This window comes from Dama dama, chromosome 5 (assembly GCF_033118175.1).
Source record: "Dama dama isolate Ldn47 chromosome 5, ASM3311817v1, whole genome shotgun sequence".
Taxonomy (NCBI): domain Eukaryota; kingdom Metazoa; phylum Chordata; class Mammalia; order Artiodactyla; family Cervidae; genus Dama; species Dama dama.
The window spans coordinates 81594411-81612165 of NC_083685.1; the positions used below are offsets into that span (position 1 = coordinate 81594411).

At 35.7% G+C, this 17755-nt stretch overlaps 1 protein-coding gene across 3 annotated transcripts in view; it reads left to right on the forward strand.

Annotated features, from left to right (window-relative positions):
* Positions 1-17755, forward strand: part of INTS2 (integrator complex subunit 2) — a 52985-nt gene that overhangs the window by 33081 nt on the left and 2149 nt on the right. For all 3 annotated transcript variants that reach the window (XM_061142688.1, XM_061142690.1, XM_061142689.1), the window contains exons 16-24: positions 91-195; positions 2376-2540; positions 3683-3884; positions 9100-9225; positions 13006-13204; positions 15410-15661; positions 16009-16116; positions 16492-16597; positions 17578-17754. In XM_061142688.1, the coding sequence (XP_060998671.1) occupies positions 91-195; positions 2376-2540; positions 3683-3884; positions 9100-9225; positions 13006-13204; positions 15410-15661; positions 16009-16116; positions 16492-16597; positions 17578-17754 (1440 nt within the window). The remainder of the gene's footprint in view (positions 1-90; positions 196-2375; positions 2541-3682; positions 3885-9099; positions 9226-13005; positions 13205-15409; positions 15662-16008; positions 16117-16491; positions 16598-17577; position 17755) is intronic.

Here is a 17755-nt window from a genome sequence, read left to right on the forward strand (position 1 = left end):
TGACATTGTGTTTGTTCCTATTTGTGTTGAAGGTTAAGATTCATGTTGTTTCTGATGTTATATCTTACATTTCTTATTTTTGACTGACAGCTGCCATGCAAAGAAAACCCAAATCATATTCATCTTCTTTAATGGATCAGATTCCTATCAAATTCCTTATTCGACAGGCTCAAGGACTTCAGCAGGAGTTGGGAGGTATTTGTTTTGTTTGCTTTTTACTGGTAATGTTTATTGGTAAAAAATACCTACTTTTTTTTAAATTTAAATTTTTATGTAGCACCAAAAACATTTTGTATTGGGGTATAGCCAATTAGCAATGTAATAGTTTTAGGTGAACAGTGAAGGGGCTCAGCCATACATACACATGTGTCCATTCTCCCCTGAACTCCCCTCCCATCCAGGCTGGCACATAATACTGAGCAGAGATCCATGTGCTATACAATAGGTAAGAAATACCTACTATATGTAAGATGATAGTGTAATAGGTGCTCAAAGCTAAACATTCAATTTAAGAGCGAATTTCTCTTTACTTTGCTCGCTATCTTACTCCCTGAAAACTACTTCCCACCCCCGAGGCCCTAGCTATTTCCTTTTGGTATGTAGTTTCACATGTTCTTTTCTACAGATTGAACCATATGAGATTACAGGTATTCAACTATTTTTGACCTATGAAAATGCAGTTTCATGTGGTTGAAGCTAATAGAAACACACACGTAAAAAAATCTTTTTTTAAGCTCTAAGTGGTATCATACTGTATTTCTTCTGAGACTTGCTTTCTTTTGAAGTCTTGGAGATCTTATCATAATCATATTACTACATGTAGATCTACATTATTGTTTTTAATTGCTACATAACATGCCATAGCATGAAATTACTAGAATACTTTTACTGTAATACTGTCACGTGGAGATACAGTAATATTTTTAAAATTCAACTTTTTTCTTAACAGCTTTTTATAATGTATGGATTTTTTTTTCTCTTTGATTTTGTTTCTTTGAAGCTCAGATTTTCTTTTTCAGTCTTTATTATGGTTGATTTCAAGGGTAAACATGAACTTTCTTTGGTCTTCTTTAGCCAGATGTCTGCATTTATTTATATCTTTACTTAATCTCTTTTCAGAGAAGTGATGTTATATTTTGCAGCATTTGGTAACTAATGTTGCCACTAATAAAGGGATTATGTAATGCAGACTAATTTGTACTATTATAAGCAGTCATTTTTGTGACCGTCCTGACTATACATATATTTGTGCATTTAAACTTTTAAATAATACTACTTGTGTCTTTTTCACAGAAACATTTATTTTAAGCAGTTTCTATGGGAAAGGCAGTAGATACTTACCCCTTTTGGGACTAAGCAGTGGTTTGATTTGATCTAAGTTGCATAGTAAGTGGGTGATCAAATCTAACGTACTCTTATTACTGCTGATACTCTTATTGTTGGCGCTCGCATCTGGGAGATGATGATGATAATTGTATGGTGACAATGATGTCTATCTAAATAGACATTATCATCATTTGTTTTTTCATTGCTGATGTTATACAGTAATAATAATGAGTAGTCAAACTATGCTATAAGCAGATTAGAAATAAGACTTAGATTTAGTCAAAGGAGGTCCCAGTGCTTCTGAGCTTCCTAACTCTTCTTAAAAGAAGACAATTGCACCCTCTTGTGGGTAGCATCAGTACTGCTTGGGTTGTATAAATATCTTTCCGCCTATTTCCTTAGAGTAGAACAGAGACGATGCTGCTTACCTTGTAGGAATGTTAGGGTGAAATGAGAAAATGTACATAAAGTGTACATTTAGGCACTCAAGTTACCTTGTAGGAATGTTAGGGTGAAATGAGAAAATGTACATAAAGTGTACATTTAGGCACTCAAGTTGGGCAACTTTAATTTTACCCATGTATAGCAATGATTCTCAGCTGGGTTGGAGGAGTGGATGTGTTCTCTTGTAGAAGTCCAGAATTTCTGAGTGAGGCCTTTTTCAAACCATATGTGATCTTTCCCAAATGAACCTTTTTTTCCCTTCTCTTTTTTTCCTCCCCACTCAACTCTTTTTTTTTTTTAATAGCCCACTCAACTCTTGAGCTACTGCTACTTTTATGCTGGAATAGGATGGAAGAGAGCTTGAGAACTTTTGATAAGTAGTGGTTTCCAGCTGCTTTTGTATCGGTTCAACTGCGGATTTTGATTTAAGCAAAGTCCCTGACTGAAGTACTGAATAGAAGTTCTCAAACTGTGGTGTGCATGTGTAAAAAGTGCAGATTCCTTTGGCTGGTGGAAAATGAAAGGGAGAAGGGAAAGGGGAAAGAGAAAAGAGATTTTGATTTTTAAGAATGAGGAATCCAATTGATGTCTTGTACATTTTCAAGGGTTGCATTCTGCTTTACTTCGTCTCCTTGCAACCAATTACCCACATTTATGCATCGTGGATGATTGGATCTGTGAAGAGGAAATCACAGGGACAGATGCCCTGTTAAGGAGAATGCTTCTGACTAATAATGCCAAAAACCACTCTCCTAAACAACTTCAAGAAGGTATAGTAAACTGATAACTCCTTTTACCTCTTTAGTAGTACAGAGAGGTGTTAGCCCCATTGAAATCTTAGAATCATGCAGAATTTTCCTGGAGATAGAGCAGTGTTTTGGTGACTATATAAAGTAATTCTCTTTGAGTGTAAGGATTTTTAACCCTTTTTCTTTTTTCTGACATGCTTGCATCTGTTTCCTCATAGGGTCTACATTATATCAATAAACAGGTCATATGGTTTAGGAAGGTCTTAAAACCGGTCAGAAATAAGTGCCATGATGTGGATGTATAACAGAAATCAAACCAGTATTGCAAAACAATCATCAATCAATTAAAAATGAATAAATATATATAAAAAAAGAAATAAGTGCCACAGAATAGAAAACAATGTATTTGCTGTTCATGGATAATGGTCTAGGTCAGCACTGTCAAATAGAAATAGGATGTGAGCTACGCATACACTTGTAAACTTTCTATATAATTTGCCACATTCAAAGAGTAAAAAAAAAAGCAAAATTAATTTAAATAATTATTTCATATAACCCAGTATATCTAATGTATTATCATTTCATCATGTAATCAATATAAAAACTGTTAGATATTTTACTGGTCCATACTAAGTCTGTGTGTTTTAAACTTACAGCACATCTCATTTTATACTAGCCACGTTTCAAATGCTCAGTAGCCAAAAGTGCTTAGTGACTATTCTATTGAAGGATCGCAGTTCTAGATAATTTTTTATTAACAGCTGCTTACAGTCCATAAAGGGCTACCTGAAGGAAGGTGTCAAGAAATTTGAATTTTTCGAATGAATGTTAATACCAAAAGCAATACTTGGGTATATTTTTGCGGTCAGCCAATTTTTAAAATCAGTGCAAATCATTGTCTTTCTGTCACTGTCACTACTGTGATTTTTAGGATGAGATTTGTTGTTGTTGTTCTTTATGAAACAACTGCACTTTAACATAAATTTTTCTTAAGGGCCTAATTTTAAGTGTCCCCACAACTATGGCTAGGATTGAAAGTTTTACTTTCTTTAAAGCAGTATTGTTTTCTTGATTTGTTTGGCCTATAGTGTGACAGAGCAATATTTGCTTTCCATTTGGTAAGCTGTGTAGTGCTGAGATTGTGACGGCAGTTTTCCTTTTAGCGTTTTCAGCTGTCCCAGTAAGTCACACGCAAGTGATGCAGATTCTAGAACACTTGACTCTGCTTTCTGCCAGTGAGCTTATACCATATGCAGAAGTATTAACATCCAACATGCATCAGCTGTTGAATTCAGGGGTTCCACGGCGAATTCTTCAAACAGTCAATAAACTCTGGATGGTTCTGAATACTGTGATGCCTAGGAGGTAATTTCAACGCCCTGTTACATGTAATAGATAAGTGTATAGCAGTGACACAGTAACCTAAGTTGAAATGTTGAAAAAAATTGTTGAAAAAAACTTTTTGACTATATAAATCCTTTCTGAAGACTACTGATTAAAGGGCTGTTATATCTCTTAAGGAAAATAGTACATTTTATCTTAACACAGAAACCTTCGAGTATTTCCAACTTGAGAAAGTTCTTTGAAAGGGAGTTGTAGTCATTTGTGCCTAATTGTGATGTAGATTACCATTGTGTCTTGCATCAGTCCAGTGGTTCCAGAGTTTGCTGTACATTGAAATCTCCCAGAGAGCTTTCTAAACTCCTGATCCCCAAGTTGTATGCCATGCTAATTAAATCAGAGTGGAATGCTGGGTTCATTATTTTGTCTTTAGTCACATAGGTCTCTGGTGGTCCATAGATTGCATCAGAAACACTTGGTCAGGTCTAAAAAAAAATATTGGGCTGGATTTACCTGAGATTTTGATTCAGTAGGTCTGAGAATATCTATACATTTTTTTTTCCATTTATTTTTATTTATACATTTTAAATTTGATTTTTACTTATACCAAATTAATAACTGGAGAAGGCAACGGCACCCCACTCCAGTACTCTTGCCTGGAAAATCCCATGGACGGAGGAGCCTGTTAGGCTGCAGTCCATGGGGTTGCTAAGAGTTGGACACGACTGAGAGACTTCATTTCCACTTTTCACTTTCATGCATTGGAGAAGGAAATGGCAGCCCATTCTAGTGTTCTTGCCTGGAGAATCCTGGGGACGGCAGAGCCTGGTGGGCTGCCGTCAATGGGGTCGCACAGAGTCGGACACGACTAAAGCGACTTAGCAGCAGCAGCAAATTAATAACTGCACATAAGTTAGATAGTGTATAAGGCCTGTCCCTACCTTCTCATTTTAGACTCTGCTCCTCAGAGACACCTATTCTCAGCTCTTTTATCGTTTAATTCTGACATTTATATCCCACTATATATCTTAGTCATATGCTTATAATTACCATGATTATCTGACATTCCAATTTAGAAATTATCTTTGAATTCCTACTGTACAAGGTAAAGATTGAGCACTCTTACCTGCTTCCCTATGAGTCCTTCTCACCCAACACATATCCTCCCTTCCTCCATTTCTCTCAACCCAGTTATATCAAAATTTTTGGTTAAAGAAATATTCAGTGTATATATAATTATGAGTTGTTGTTCAGTTGCTAAGTCATGTCCAACTCTTTGAGAGCCCATGGACTGCAGCACTCCAGTCTTCCATGTCTGTCACTATCTCCTGAAGTTTGCTCAGATTCATGTCCATTGAGTTGGTGATGCTATCTAACCATCTCATGCTCTGCTGCCCTTTTCTCCTTTTGCATTCAGTCTTTCCCAGCATCAGTTCAGTTGAGTTGTTCAGTCGTGTCGACTCTTTGTGATCCCATGGACTGCAGCATGCCAGGCTTCCCTGTTCATCACCAAACCCAGAGCTTGCTCAAACTCATGTCCAGTTGAGTCGGTGATGCCATCCAATCATCTCATCCTCTGCCATCCCCTTCTCCTCCTGCCTTCAATCTTTTCCAGCATCAGGGTCTTTTCCAATGAGTCAGTTCTTTGCATCAGGTGGCCAAAGTATTGGAATTTTAGCTTCAGCATCAGTCCTTCTAATGAATATTCAGGACTGATTTTCTTTAGCATTAACTGGTTTGATCTCCTTGCTGTCCAAGGGATTCTCAAGAGTCTTCTCCAACACCACAGTTCAAAAGCATCAATTCTTTGGTGCTCAGCTTTCTTTATGGTCCAAATCTCACATCCATACATGACTAATGGAAAAACCGTAGCTTTGACTGTACATACCTTTGTCAGCAAAGCAATGTCTCTTCTTTTTAATTTGCTATCTAGGTTGGTCAGCTTTTCTTCCAAGGAGCAAGCATCTTTTAATTTCATGGCTGCAGTCACCATCTGTAGTGATTTTGGAGCCCAAGAAATAAAGTCTCTCACTGTTACCATTAATTTCTTCATCTATTCGCCATGAAGTGATGAGACCAGATGACATGATCTTAGTTTTTTGAATGTTGAGCTTTAAGCCAGTTTTTTCACTCTCCTCTTTCACTTTCATCAAGAAGCTCTTTAATTCCTCTTCACTTTCTGCCATAAGGGTGGTGTCATCTGCATATCTGAGGTTATTGATATTTCTCCCGGCAATCTTGATTCCCGCTTGTGCTTCATTCAGCCCAGTGTTTCTCACGATGTACTCTGCATATAAGTTAAATAAGCAAGGTGACAATATACAGCCTTGACGGACTCCCTTCCCAATTTGGACCCAGCCTGTCATTCCATGTCAGGTTCTAACTGTTATTTCTTGACCTGCATACAGATTTCTCAGAGGCAGGTAAGGTGGTCTGGTATTCCCATCTCTTTCAGAATTTCCCACAGTTTGTTGTGATTCACACAAAGGCTTTAGCATAGTCAATGAAGCAGAAGTAGATGTTTTTCTGGAATTCTCTTGCTTTTTCTATGATCCAGTGAATGTTGGCAATTTGATCTCTGGTTCCTCTGCCTTTTCTAAATCCAGCTTGAACATCTGAAAGTTGTTGGTTCCTGTACTGTTGAGGAGAATTTTGAGCATTACTTGCTAGCATGTGAGGAGAGTGCAGTTGTGTGGTAGTTTGAACATTATTTGGAATTGCCTTTCTTTGGGATTGGAATAAAAACTGACGTTTTCCAGTCTTATGGCCACAACTGAGTTTTCCAAATTTGTTGGCATATTGAGTGCAGCACTCTAAGAGACTCATCTTTTAGGATCTGAAATAGCTCACCTGGAATTCCATCACTTCCACTAGCTTTTTTCATAAGTAGTGCTTCCTAAGGCCTACTTTATTTCACACTCCAGGATGTCAGGCTGTAGGTGAATGACCAAACCATCATGGTTATCTGCGTCATTAAGACCTTTTTTGTATAGTTTCTTCTGTGTATTCTTGCCATCTCTTCTTAATCTCTTCTGCTTCTGTTAGATCCTTACCCATTCTGTCCTGTTTTGTACTTATCCTGACATGAAATGTTTCTTTGGTATCTCCAATTTTCTTGAAGAGACCTCTAGTCTTTCCGATTCTATTGTTTTCCTCTACTTTGAATTGTTAATTGAGGAATGCCTTCTTATGAGTACCTAAGTGTTACTTTAGTTGATGTATATGATAACCTGTGATTATAATCTCTCTCTTATACAACTGTCTTCCTCTGCACCCCACATACAAACCTTGACTTGTTTGCCTCTTGTCTGTTTAAGGTTTTTTTTTTTTTTCTGTATTAATAATGCATTCACTTTCAAACTATATTGTTGAGTAGAAATTTACATAACAGTTAGTTGTAACATATCAGCTAACATATCTGTAACATTTTTCCTTGGAAACCTTCCTTTCAGAGCTTTCAATCCATATGCCTCAATCTGAGACATCCACAGTAGCCATCTGGAATGCTTTGTCTTTGGTTCAATTCCATGTTTTTCTCTTTCTTGGTTTAGTTCCTTATGAGTGGAACTCATACTCAAGTGACTTCCTGAAAAAGGTTGTTTGGGAAACTTTTTTTTTTTTTCCTTTGAGGTTTTCATGTGTGAGAAGGTATTTATTCTTCCTCTCACATATGATTGATATTTAGCCTTGGTGTAGAATTCTAGCTTATTTTTCCTCTTAGCAACTTGATGGCTTTATTCTGTTGAAGTAAGTAGAGCTTTCCTGATTGCTATTGATTAAGCTCATTTACTACCTCCCAGTCCTTTGTATGTGACCCTTGTTTTTTCTCTCTTAAAGGTTTTAGGTTCTTTTTCACTGTTTCTGCAGTTTCATGATGATACCTTTTGATGTGGTTCTTCTTTAATTTGTGGGCTTCCCTGGTGGCTCAGCAGTAAAGAATCCACCTACCAATGCAGGAGACATGGGTTAAATCCTGGGTCAGGAAGATCCGCTGAAGAAGGAAATGACAACCCACTGCAGTATTCTTGCCTGGGAAATCCCACGGACAGAGGAATCTGGTGGGCTTTAGGTCACAAGGTTGCAGAAGAATCGGACATGACTTAGCAGCTAAACAGCATCAGCAACTTTTAAAATTTGTGGTCCTGGGCACTTGGTTGGCCTTTTCTTTTAAATCTGGGGACTAATGCTGATACTTTCACTTCTAGGACATTTATATATATATATTTCCCCCCCCCCCCCCCCCCCCAGTAATTTCTCTCTGTTTTCTGGAATTTTTTGCAGTTTGGGTTTTAAACCTCTTTGACCTACTCTGATTTTTCTCCTCTTTTTCCTCTATTTTTAAATTTATCTTTTGAATATATTTTCTAGATGTTTTCTGTATGTTATCTTCTGCTCTTTCCTTTGAATTTAAAATATTCCTGTTATAGTTTTAATTTCTAAGAACTCTTATTTGAAAATCTCTAATTGTTTTCTGTTCTTGTCTCATATATGAAATATTCCATCCTCTAAGGAAATTATGCATTTAAGAATTTTTTTCTTCTTATCCCTACATTCTCTGTTTCTTTGGCATTCCCTCTTTCTGTTTGTATATTTTACTCTTTTTCAAATTAGGAGCTTTCTTTGATGTCTGATGACCATTGGCTACCCACTCGTGTTTAAGAGTGGGCAAGCTCTGTGTGCGAGGGCTGGTGGGCTCCTGGCCTTCCCTGTAAGAGATCAGGTACCCTCCATATTGCATATCTCTCAGTAACTCTGTTGGCGCAGTTAGGTTAGTAACCACTTTTATGGATATTGATGTCTAATCTCATAGTGGCATCTCACATTGAGATTCTGTGGTGATACATATAGAACAGTGACAATTTATGGGGCCAGTTACAGCTTCAAAGTGCTTTGGTGGATATCGTTTCATTTATAGGTATTTTCATATCTTACAGAGGAGAAACAATCAGGGATCTCCATGACTTACACAGTCATATAGCAAGTATGGTATAACTGAGGTTTTAATTCAAATGTTCATTTTATATGTGGTGATTATTCCATTAGAACTGTGAAGATTTTTGAAACTACTTTCATTTGTTTTAGAAACATAATGATAGATTAGATTTTTTAATAGTTTTTAATTTTCCCAAGTTCATTTATACCTGTTCTGTATTTTCTCCCTGAATGTAGCTTTCTAACCTGGCTACAGGTTTCAATTATGATATAGCTGTTTTTGAACATGTGATTATTTTCTCATCAGGCTGTGGGTAATGACAGTTAACGCACTTCAACCATCAATAAAGTTTGTACGACAGCAAAAGTATACTCAGAATGACCTGATGATAGATCCTCTCATTGTGCTAAGATGTGATCAGAGGGTATACAGGTATGTGTTCAGTTTCATTTCTACTATAGAGTTTATGCTTTGGAGAGTCAAAGGAAATTGAAAACATTCAGTTTAAACTTATATCTTAGTGTGCTTGCAGATAACCTGGCAGTATGACCTGTGAGGTTTTTGCTTTTGGTTGTTTTCTTTTTGTTGTTGTCTATATTCATGAACTTCACTTTAATATGTGATTAGCAATACTAGCTCTAAGAAAATATCATCCTTGGTTTTCGCGGCCCTCAATAGTGGCTATTCTTTCAGAGTCAAGATAGTGAAAAATAATATTGTTTCTGCTAGCATTGTTGAAAAAACCTTTTAAAAAATTGGTTTATTGTGAACTATTGCATGCATTAAAATTGTGATCTTTTTGGAATCCTCAGTTGTGAGGTTGTGTTCATTTATTCCATGTTTGTGTATAAGTCCTTGCCAGTGGCTGAACTTAATCAGTTTCTTTGAAGTAACTTCACCTCAAGAGGTGGAATTAATTAGTCCTCATCATCAAAAAAAATTAAAAAAAGAAAAAAAAATTAGTCCTCATCATTAATATTTGAATTTCTAATTGCTCAGTTTTAATATTATTTAGTAAAATGTTATTTTGCTAAATAATAGCAAAGATATACAAGTTGAGGGGTCTTCCTTTAAAGTGATTATCACCTGTATGGGGAAATAAAACCCATACCTGAAAAGTTAAATAGTATGGTCACATGCAGATGAATGGTATAGTAAATGAATGCTATTAAAAGTTTTAGGAGGAAATCAAAGTTCTGTTTTGAAGAATAGAAATAGAGTTTAGATGAACAGAAACTATAACGATGGGGTGTAAACAGTCAAAAAAGGTATCTTGAGAAAAAGAATAGTGTGAGCAAAAGAATAAAAGCCAGTGGGAAAAAGGCTTGAATGGATGGCTGAATTTTTGAGCACACACTTCAGAGCTGCATGTTAGGTTAAGGTCAGACTCTTGAGGGCCTTGAGTGTTAGGCTTAGGAGATCATTTAGGTGGTAACTTGAGAAGAGAAAGTTCATGCTAGATGACTTAGAGGGGAAAGAAGCTGGAGTAAAGAAGACTAACTAGGGTACAGTCTAACATACTCATCTGTCTTTAATCCTGGGGATGACATTCTTGAAGTGAGAACATCTGCAGAATAAATCAGATACAGTTTGGTAAGATCAAGGTCTCAGAGGGATGAGGAGTCAGAAGAGTAAATAATATAAATGATATTAAGTATCTATATATGGATACTTAAAAAGGAAACAAGAGTAAAGAACACTTCTAAAGAAGAGCCACTTCTAAAACAATTTACCATTGTTAAAAATCCACTTAACTTTTCACCTAAATCACCTCCAGTTGTTCAGGAAGTTGTTAATTTATGCTACCATAACATATGACATGTTTTTGTAGTCTGGATCTTTCACTCAGTAACTTGTTTAACTTTTTCTCATGTTAATAGATATTCTTATATTAGTTGGCTAGGTAGTATTGCACATAGGTACACTAAAGCTTAACCCAGTTCCCTATTGTTGGATATTTTATTTCCATTTTTTTGTTAATTATTTTTAGTGCTGTGGTAATTGATGTGTACTATTTCCTAAGAATTGATTCTTAAAAATGGAATTATTGAGGCAAAGGGAACATGCTCATTTTCAAGTCTTTTGATTCATGTTTTCATTCCGCCATCCAGAAAGGCTGAAACAGTTTACATTCTCATAGTGGGTGTTTGCTATTGTATACTTTCCTATACCATTTCATGTAATATTTTCCAATTTGATAAGTGAAAAATGAATTCCTATTTTAATTTATATTTTGTTAGATTGGATATTTTAATATGTTTATTATTTTATACTTTAGCCTAATTTTCTATTGGAATGCTTACCTTTTTTGATTTAAAGAGCTCTTTATGTATAAAGGATATCAGCTATTTATATATAGAATGCAGTTTTTTCTTTTATTCTATTGTTTTGTCTTTTAATTTTGTTCATTTTTTTTAAATTTAATTTTTCCCAAGTGGTCATTCAGATGGTTTTTAAGCATAAACAATATAAAGAGATATGACATTTTGGATTTTCTTTGAACTAACCAGTGGTGAGGGTAGGTAAAATGGATGGGGGGGGTCTGAGTAAGCCATGTGATGTGTAGATAACTGTTGCTGGCTGGCTGACGGGTTCTTAGGTTCATTAAAATATTCCCTTTTTTAATGTATACATGAAAGTTTTCACAATATATATTAAAAAGTACAAAAACAAGTAGATTAATAAGAAGAGAAAGGTGTACAGTGAAAAGTCGTGTTCTCTCCTGTCTATCATGACATTTTTAGAGAATTCCTTTCTGTCCTCTTGACCAATCCCAATTCCATCTCCAGAAGGAACTTTATTGTGGTAATGGTGTGTTAGGAGCTTCAGTTTCTAAGCATTTGCAAATTTATAAATAGAAGTATTTACTTTTTTGTTTTGGGTGGTTTTAAAAAATTAAATGGTTTTTAGTAGGCTTTATTTATTTATTTTTAAAAAACCTACCATTTTCAACATGTTTTCCATATGAGTTTGCATAGCTCCTTCTTTTCATTGTTTTAAGTGCTGCATAGTATTCCATATATAGGTTAGTATTCCATATATATATGCCTGTCCTCCAGAAACTCTGATCAGAATGGCTGGTGGAGTTTAGGACTTTTTAAAAAATAAATAGTTCAGTTTTGGGAACATTGCCATGGCTTATTTAACCATTGACATTATTTTTTCACTGTTAATACCTGCATTTTTATTATAGAAAATTTGAACATTTCAGAAAAACCATGGACATGTTGATGGACATTTAAGCTGTTCACGGTGTTTCACAGTTTTTTTTAAAAACAAAGCTGCACTGCCTCTGTGCACACATGCTCAGTTTGTGACAGGCTGGGAAGTGGCATTCTCAAGTCTTTCTAAGGGTTTGACTTTTTAATATTTTAGTGGTTACTGATGTATCTTTTGGTTTCTTTTTTTACATGTAATTGTTACATCTATTCTTATCTCATTTAACCTTAATTTGTAACAGTTTTTGAGGAATGAATATTTATTTTTTAGTTGAGGAAACTAGGTCTCAGTAAATAATGTACCATTGAGTGGTTGAAGTGTTCTTGAAATACAGAGTTGTCTTGCTCCAAAGAATAAACAGTAGTAGAAAGAATGAATATCTAATCTCCTTCATCTTATCAATAATTGACTATTCCTCTCTTTGTAAAACATTTTTATTTTATGTTGGAGCATAGTTGATTAACAATGTTGTGTTAATTTCAGGTGTATAGCAAAGTGATTCAGTTATACATGTATCTATTCTTTTTCAAATTCTTTTCTCATTTAGGTTATTACAGATTATTGAGCAGCATTCCCTGTGCTATACAGTAGGTCCTTGTTGGTTATCTATTTTAAATATAAAATTAGGTACATTAGACTGTTGCCCTTTGAGGACTGTCGCCTTGCAGACTCATAGCTAAGAGATTTATTGGTAGTGCCATTATTTTATAAAAAAGAATGCCTTTTTTTCTAGGTCATACATTATATTTGGTTTTAGCTGATGAAATGAAATAGATAATACTTTTCATACAAAAGTATAGAGAATTACATGTGTTAAGTTTTCATTTTGAGAATGAATATTTCAGTGGGAAAAGTGTAACTTTCCTGCTCTTTAGGGTTTCAGGTGCTGTTCAGGTTTTTCTAATTATATAAGCTGATTCATCATGTTCTGGCTAATTTAAAAATTTATATTTGTTCTCATGTATTTTTTTCTTTTCTTCTTCCTTTGTGTAGATGCCCCCCACTGATGGATATTACTCTGCACATGTTGAATGGGTATCTTCTGGCATCCAAAGCCTACCTTAGTGCTCATCTGAAGGAAACAGCAGAGCAAGATAGGCCTTCTCAGAATAATACGATAGGTTTAATTGGACAAACTGATGGCCCGGAAGTTACCAGAGAAGAACTGAAAAATGCATTACTGGCTGCTCAGGTAATAAAGTAAAATCTAATCAAAAAGGGCAAAGGCTTCCCTGTTAAATAGATGGCCTTCTAAATACAGTGGTAACATATTGTATATCTCTTTTATTACTGAACTTACAATGGGGTTACCTTTGCTTCTAAATATCAGATGGACTTTATTATTAAAATCAGGAATAATCTTCATGATATTTATTTAATAGCCATTTTAGTGAGATTTACATTTTAATAAAATATAAGACTTTTGTTTCTTAAAATCAAATGATGGAAAAAAAAACAAATGGTAGAGACAGACAAGAAGTATATATATGTAATAAAATGTCAGGCAGTGATAAATACTATGACAGCATAAGTTAATGTTCTATTTAGAAAAGGTTTTTAACAAAGTAGAATTTATTAAAGCCTTAGGTAGTAATCTTTGCAGGACATGTGAGATGGTTGAATGTTAAGCAGTTAGAGGTCTTCATAGTACTAATGTTTTCTTAGGTTGAAATATTTTCTGAAAATTTTTCATTGGCAATAAGGAGAATTAGAGTAATAATATAGATCCACAATCCCTTATCTGTGATACGGAATTCCAAAAAAGCTATGAAAACTGAAGCATTTTTTCTGGTAATCAGTTGGCAGAAAAACCTGACCTGATATGACCTCGTTTGTGACAAAACTTGACCTGAATTAATGTGAAGCTATTTGTGGCCCTTATCCCACTTACTATGAAAATTGGTATGTTTTGCTGCAGAAATATTAATATATTTGATTACAGTATACTGTCTTAGTCTCTGCTGTGGGTATTATATAACATTACAGAAAAAAAATCTGAGTTCTAAAATAAATCTGACACTCAGAGTTTCAGAGAAGTGATTGAGGATGGTAATAGCTACTGTTTATATAATGCTTATTTTATGGTAGATGCTATTTTGAGTTTTTTATGTGTATTAACTCATTTAATCTCTACAACCAACCTATAAGTTAATGGAGTATTATCTCCACTTTTGCAGAGTAGGAAAATGAGATTCCAAGAGGTTAAATGACATGCTCAAGGTTATATATTTAGTAAGTAGGGAAGCTATTAATAGGATTCGAGCTTGGGCAGGCTGGCTCCAGAGTGTATAAACAAAAATAATGCAGAACTTTATAAATGATTATAATGTAAGGCTAACCTTAGTTTATAATCAGGTTCTTACTCAGTTAGATGGAGTAATTGTCTTCTTCTATCCCAGGCAGTAGCTGTGTTTCAGAGATGCATGTTATGTATTCATTTTCTTTTTCTTCCTTGCTGCTAGGTGAGAGTGATTATAGCTCTCCCTTATAGGTAGGGCCATTAAATAGATCGCCCTCAAGAAACTACTTTTCTGTGAAATGACGCACAAGCTTGTGGACTGAGCAACAGTGAGTTGTACAGATGGAATGGATGGTGAGGCAGAGTCTTTCCTGAGCCTTAAAAAGTCCATCTTCAAATTAAAAGGGAGAAGAGCTTAGGGGAGTGGCTTTTAGACATTTATTATTAACCACCATCTTCAGAGGTGAGGAAAAAAAGGAATACAAGACATCCTGGGCGAAGTAAGAATTTAAGAGGAAGGAAAAGAGATTCTGGTAGAAGTCACTTTTTGTATAGGGTCCATTTGGATGATACTGAATTAGAATACTCTTGTAGTAGTAAACTGGAGTCCATGGATCATCATTGGAGATGTGTGAGCACTTTGAAATTATGCCATATGTTAATTTTTTATGCTAAGAGGGTGGCATGTAGCTTCCTTCAGATTTTTTAAAATTTAATTTTATTTATTTACTCATTTTTAGCTGCACTGGATCTTCATTGCTATGTGCGAGATTTCTCTAGTTGTGGTGATGGGCTACTGTTCGTGGTGGTGGCTTCTCTTGCTGTGGAGCATAGGCTCTAGGCACGGCGGGCCCAGGAGCTGGGGCTCAGGGGCTTAGTTCCTCTGCTGCATGTGGCATCTTCCTGGACCAGGGTTTGGACCCATGTCCCCTGCATTGACAGATTCTTATCCACTCTGCCACCAGGGAAGTCCTCCTTCAGATTCTTAAAAGGGTTCATGGCCCTAAAAAAGCTGAGAACCACTGGCGTACAAATTGTTCACTTTTGCTGTTTGTTTTTTAAAGAAAGAGTTATTTGTTTTTATCACATCAGTTTATGCGAAAACAAATCAGACTTCTCAGAAACTTCTTCACTTCTCTGTGTTTTATCTGTTTGTAGGATAGTGCAGCAGTTCAGATTCTCTTGGAGATCTGCTTACCTACTGAAGAGGAGAAGGCAAAGGGGGTCAATCCAGACAGCTTGCTAAGGAATGTTCAAAGTGTTATTACCGCCAGCACTCCAAATAAGGGAATGGAGGAAGGAGAAGACAATTTGCTCTGTAACCTTCGAGAAGTTCAGTGCCTTATCTGTTGCCTGTTGCACCAAATGTACATCGCAGATCCCAACATTGCTAAGCTTGTTCACTTTCAGGTCTGGTTTCAAAGAATGATACCTTTTGGTTGAACTTTGTTTTGGGGGGTAGTTGTGAATTGCTGAATTAATAGGATCATTTAGAAACTGGAAGTCATGTAGATGATCATGGTTCTTTGCAATATGGAGAAAAATCAAGATTTTAAAAAATTTGATTTTAGCCTGATAAAGTGTTTGTATAATTTATCTCTATTTTAGTGCATCAGAGAGGTGAAATGCCAGGAAACATGGAGGGCATTGTAGCCACCTGAGCAACTGTTACATCAAGGAAGTGAAACCTTCCTTTGTATTTGTATCTGTCTTGACTTATTTTATTTCTAACTTTCCCCCCTTCCATGTTGAGATAGGGTTACCCATGTGAACTCTTGCCTCTGACGGTCGCTGGTATTCCGTCTATGCACATCTGTCTGGATTTCATACCTGAGCTAATTGCACAGCCAGAACTTGAAAAACAGGTAATGAGCATTTTGGAACTTTAGGACAATTTTGACCGTCCTTTAATCTTCCTGGTTATATAAACCATTTTACAGTTTTTAATACTTAAAAGACTTTCTTTAGGCTTCCCAGGTGGTGCTAGTGGTAAAGAAACCTCCTGCTAATGCAGGAGACATAAAGATGCAGGTTTGATCCTTGGGTTGGGAAGATCCGCTAGAAAAGGGCATGGCAACCCACTCCAGTATTCTTACCTGGATAATCCCATGGGTAGAGGACCTGGCAGGGTGCGTCCAAAGGGTTTCAAAGAGTCAGACATGACTGCAGCAACTTAGCATGCACATACGCACGCAAAGACCTTCTTCAGAAACTTGTAATCTTTGGATTTTGTGTTACAGATATTTGCTATCCAGTTGCTTTCTCACTTGTGTATCCAGTATGCATTACCAAAGTCACTGAGTGTGGCTCGCTTAGCTGTCAATGTCATGGGAACTTTGCTAACAGGTGTGTATCTAATGGGCATCAATAACAAAAATGTCTAACATAAAGTAGTACATATCTTTTCTGAATTTACTCAGACCATGTTTTCTGCATCACTGGTAGTTTAATTTATGCAATAATTTTGAGTTATTCTTTTTGAAAACTTCTCTGTGACAAATGTGATGTATAGTATAGAGGGGATGACTAGGTAGGCAAGTTGTATCTTTTGTTTTTGAGAATGACTATATATAGATTTACAGTAAATATACTGAGCATTACAAATTTTGTAAGTGGAAATCAGGTCTGCTTTCTGAATGTAATTATATCATTAGAAAACAAGTTATAATTTATTGCAAATGCTTAGAGTTCCAGAAAAATATAATCATCTGTATAAATAAGACATTAATATATTAATTGTTTCCTTAAATTCTAAAACATACCCCAGCATTTTAACCATCTTCCAGGTTGTTAAGTAAAATGGAATGAAAATACACTGTTTTAAAAGATATGAACTATAATTCAATCTTTAAAAATTATGTCTCAGTCAATTTCATATTCTTTCTCAGTGCTCATAATAATTTATTCATTTTTCTTTCCATCATATCCACTTCATGTTATACTATTTATAGTGGTTAAGAACTTAAGCTGCCTGAGTTGTCTTTCCACCCCACTGCTAACTGGAGTTGAACAGCTTCTTAATGTAAGGTTTATTTAAGAGTTTTCTTATATATTAAATAGGTATCATAAAGATACTTTTTCATTTATAATATTGTGAGATTTAAATGAAACAGTGTATGTCATGCACCTATAACAGCACTTGGACATAAGCATTTATGTGGTAGATAATGGTTGACTGCTAGATTGTGAGCTCCCTGAAGGCAGGGGCTGGCTGTGTCTTAGAAAACTTAGTGTTCTCAGCACAGAGCATGGTGCTTAGTATACTATATAGGCCATGTATGTTGAATTTATATCTGTGAAAATTCTGTTTCATTTCTTTCCAACAGTTTTAACACAGGCTAAGCGATATGCTTTTTTCATGCCAACTCTGCCAAGTTTGGTCTCTTTTTGTCGAGCGTTTCCTCCACTGTATGAGGATATTATGTCTTTGCTGATCCAAATAGGGCAAGTTTGTGCCTCTGATGTTGCCACTCAGACAAGAGACATCGATCCAATTATTACACG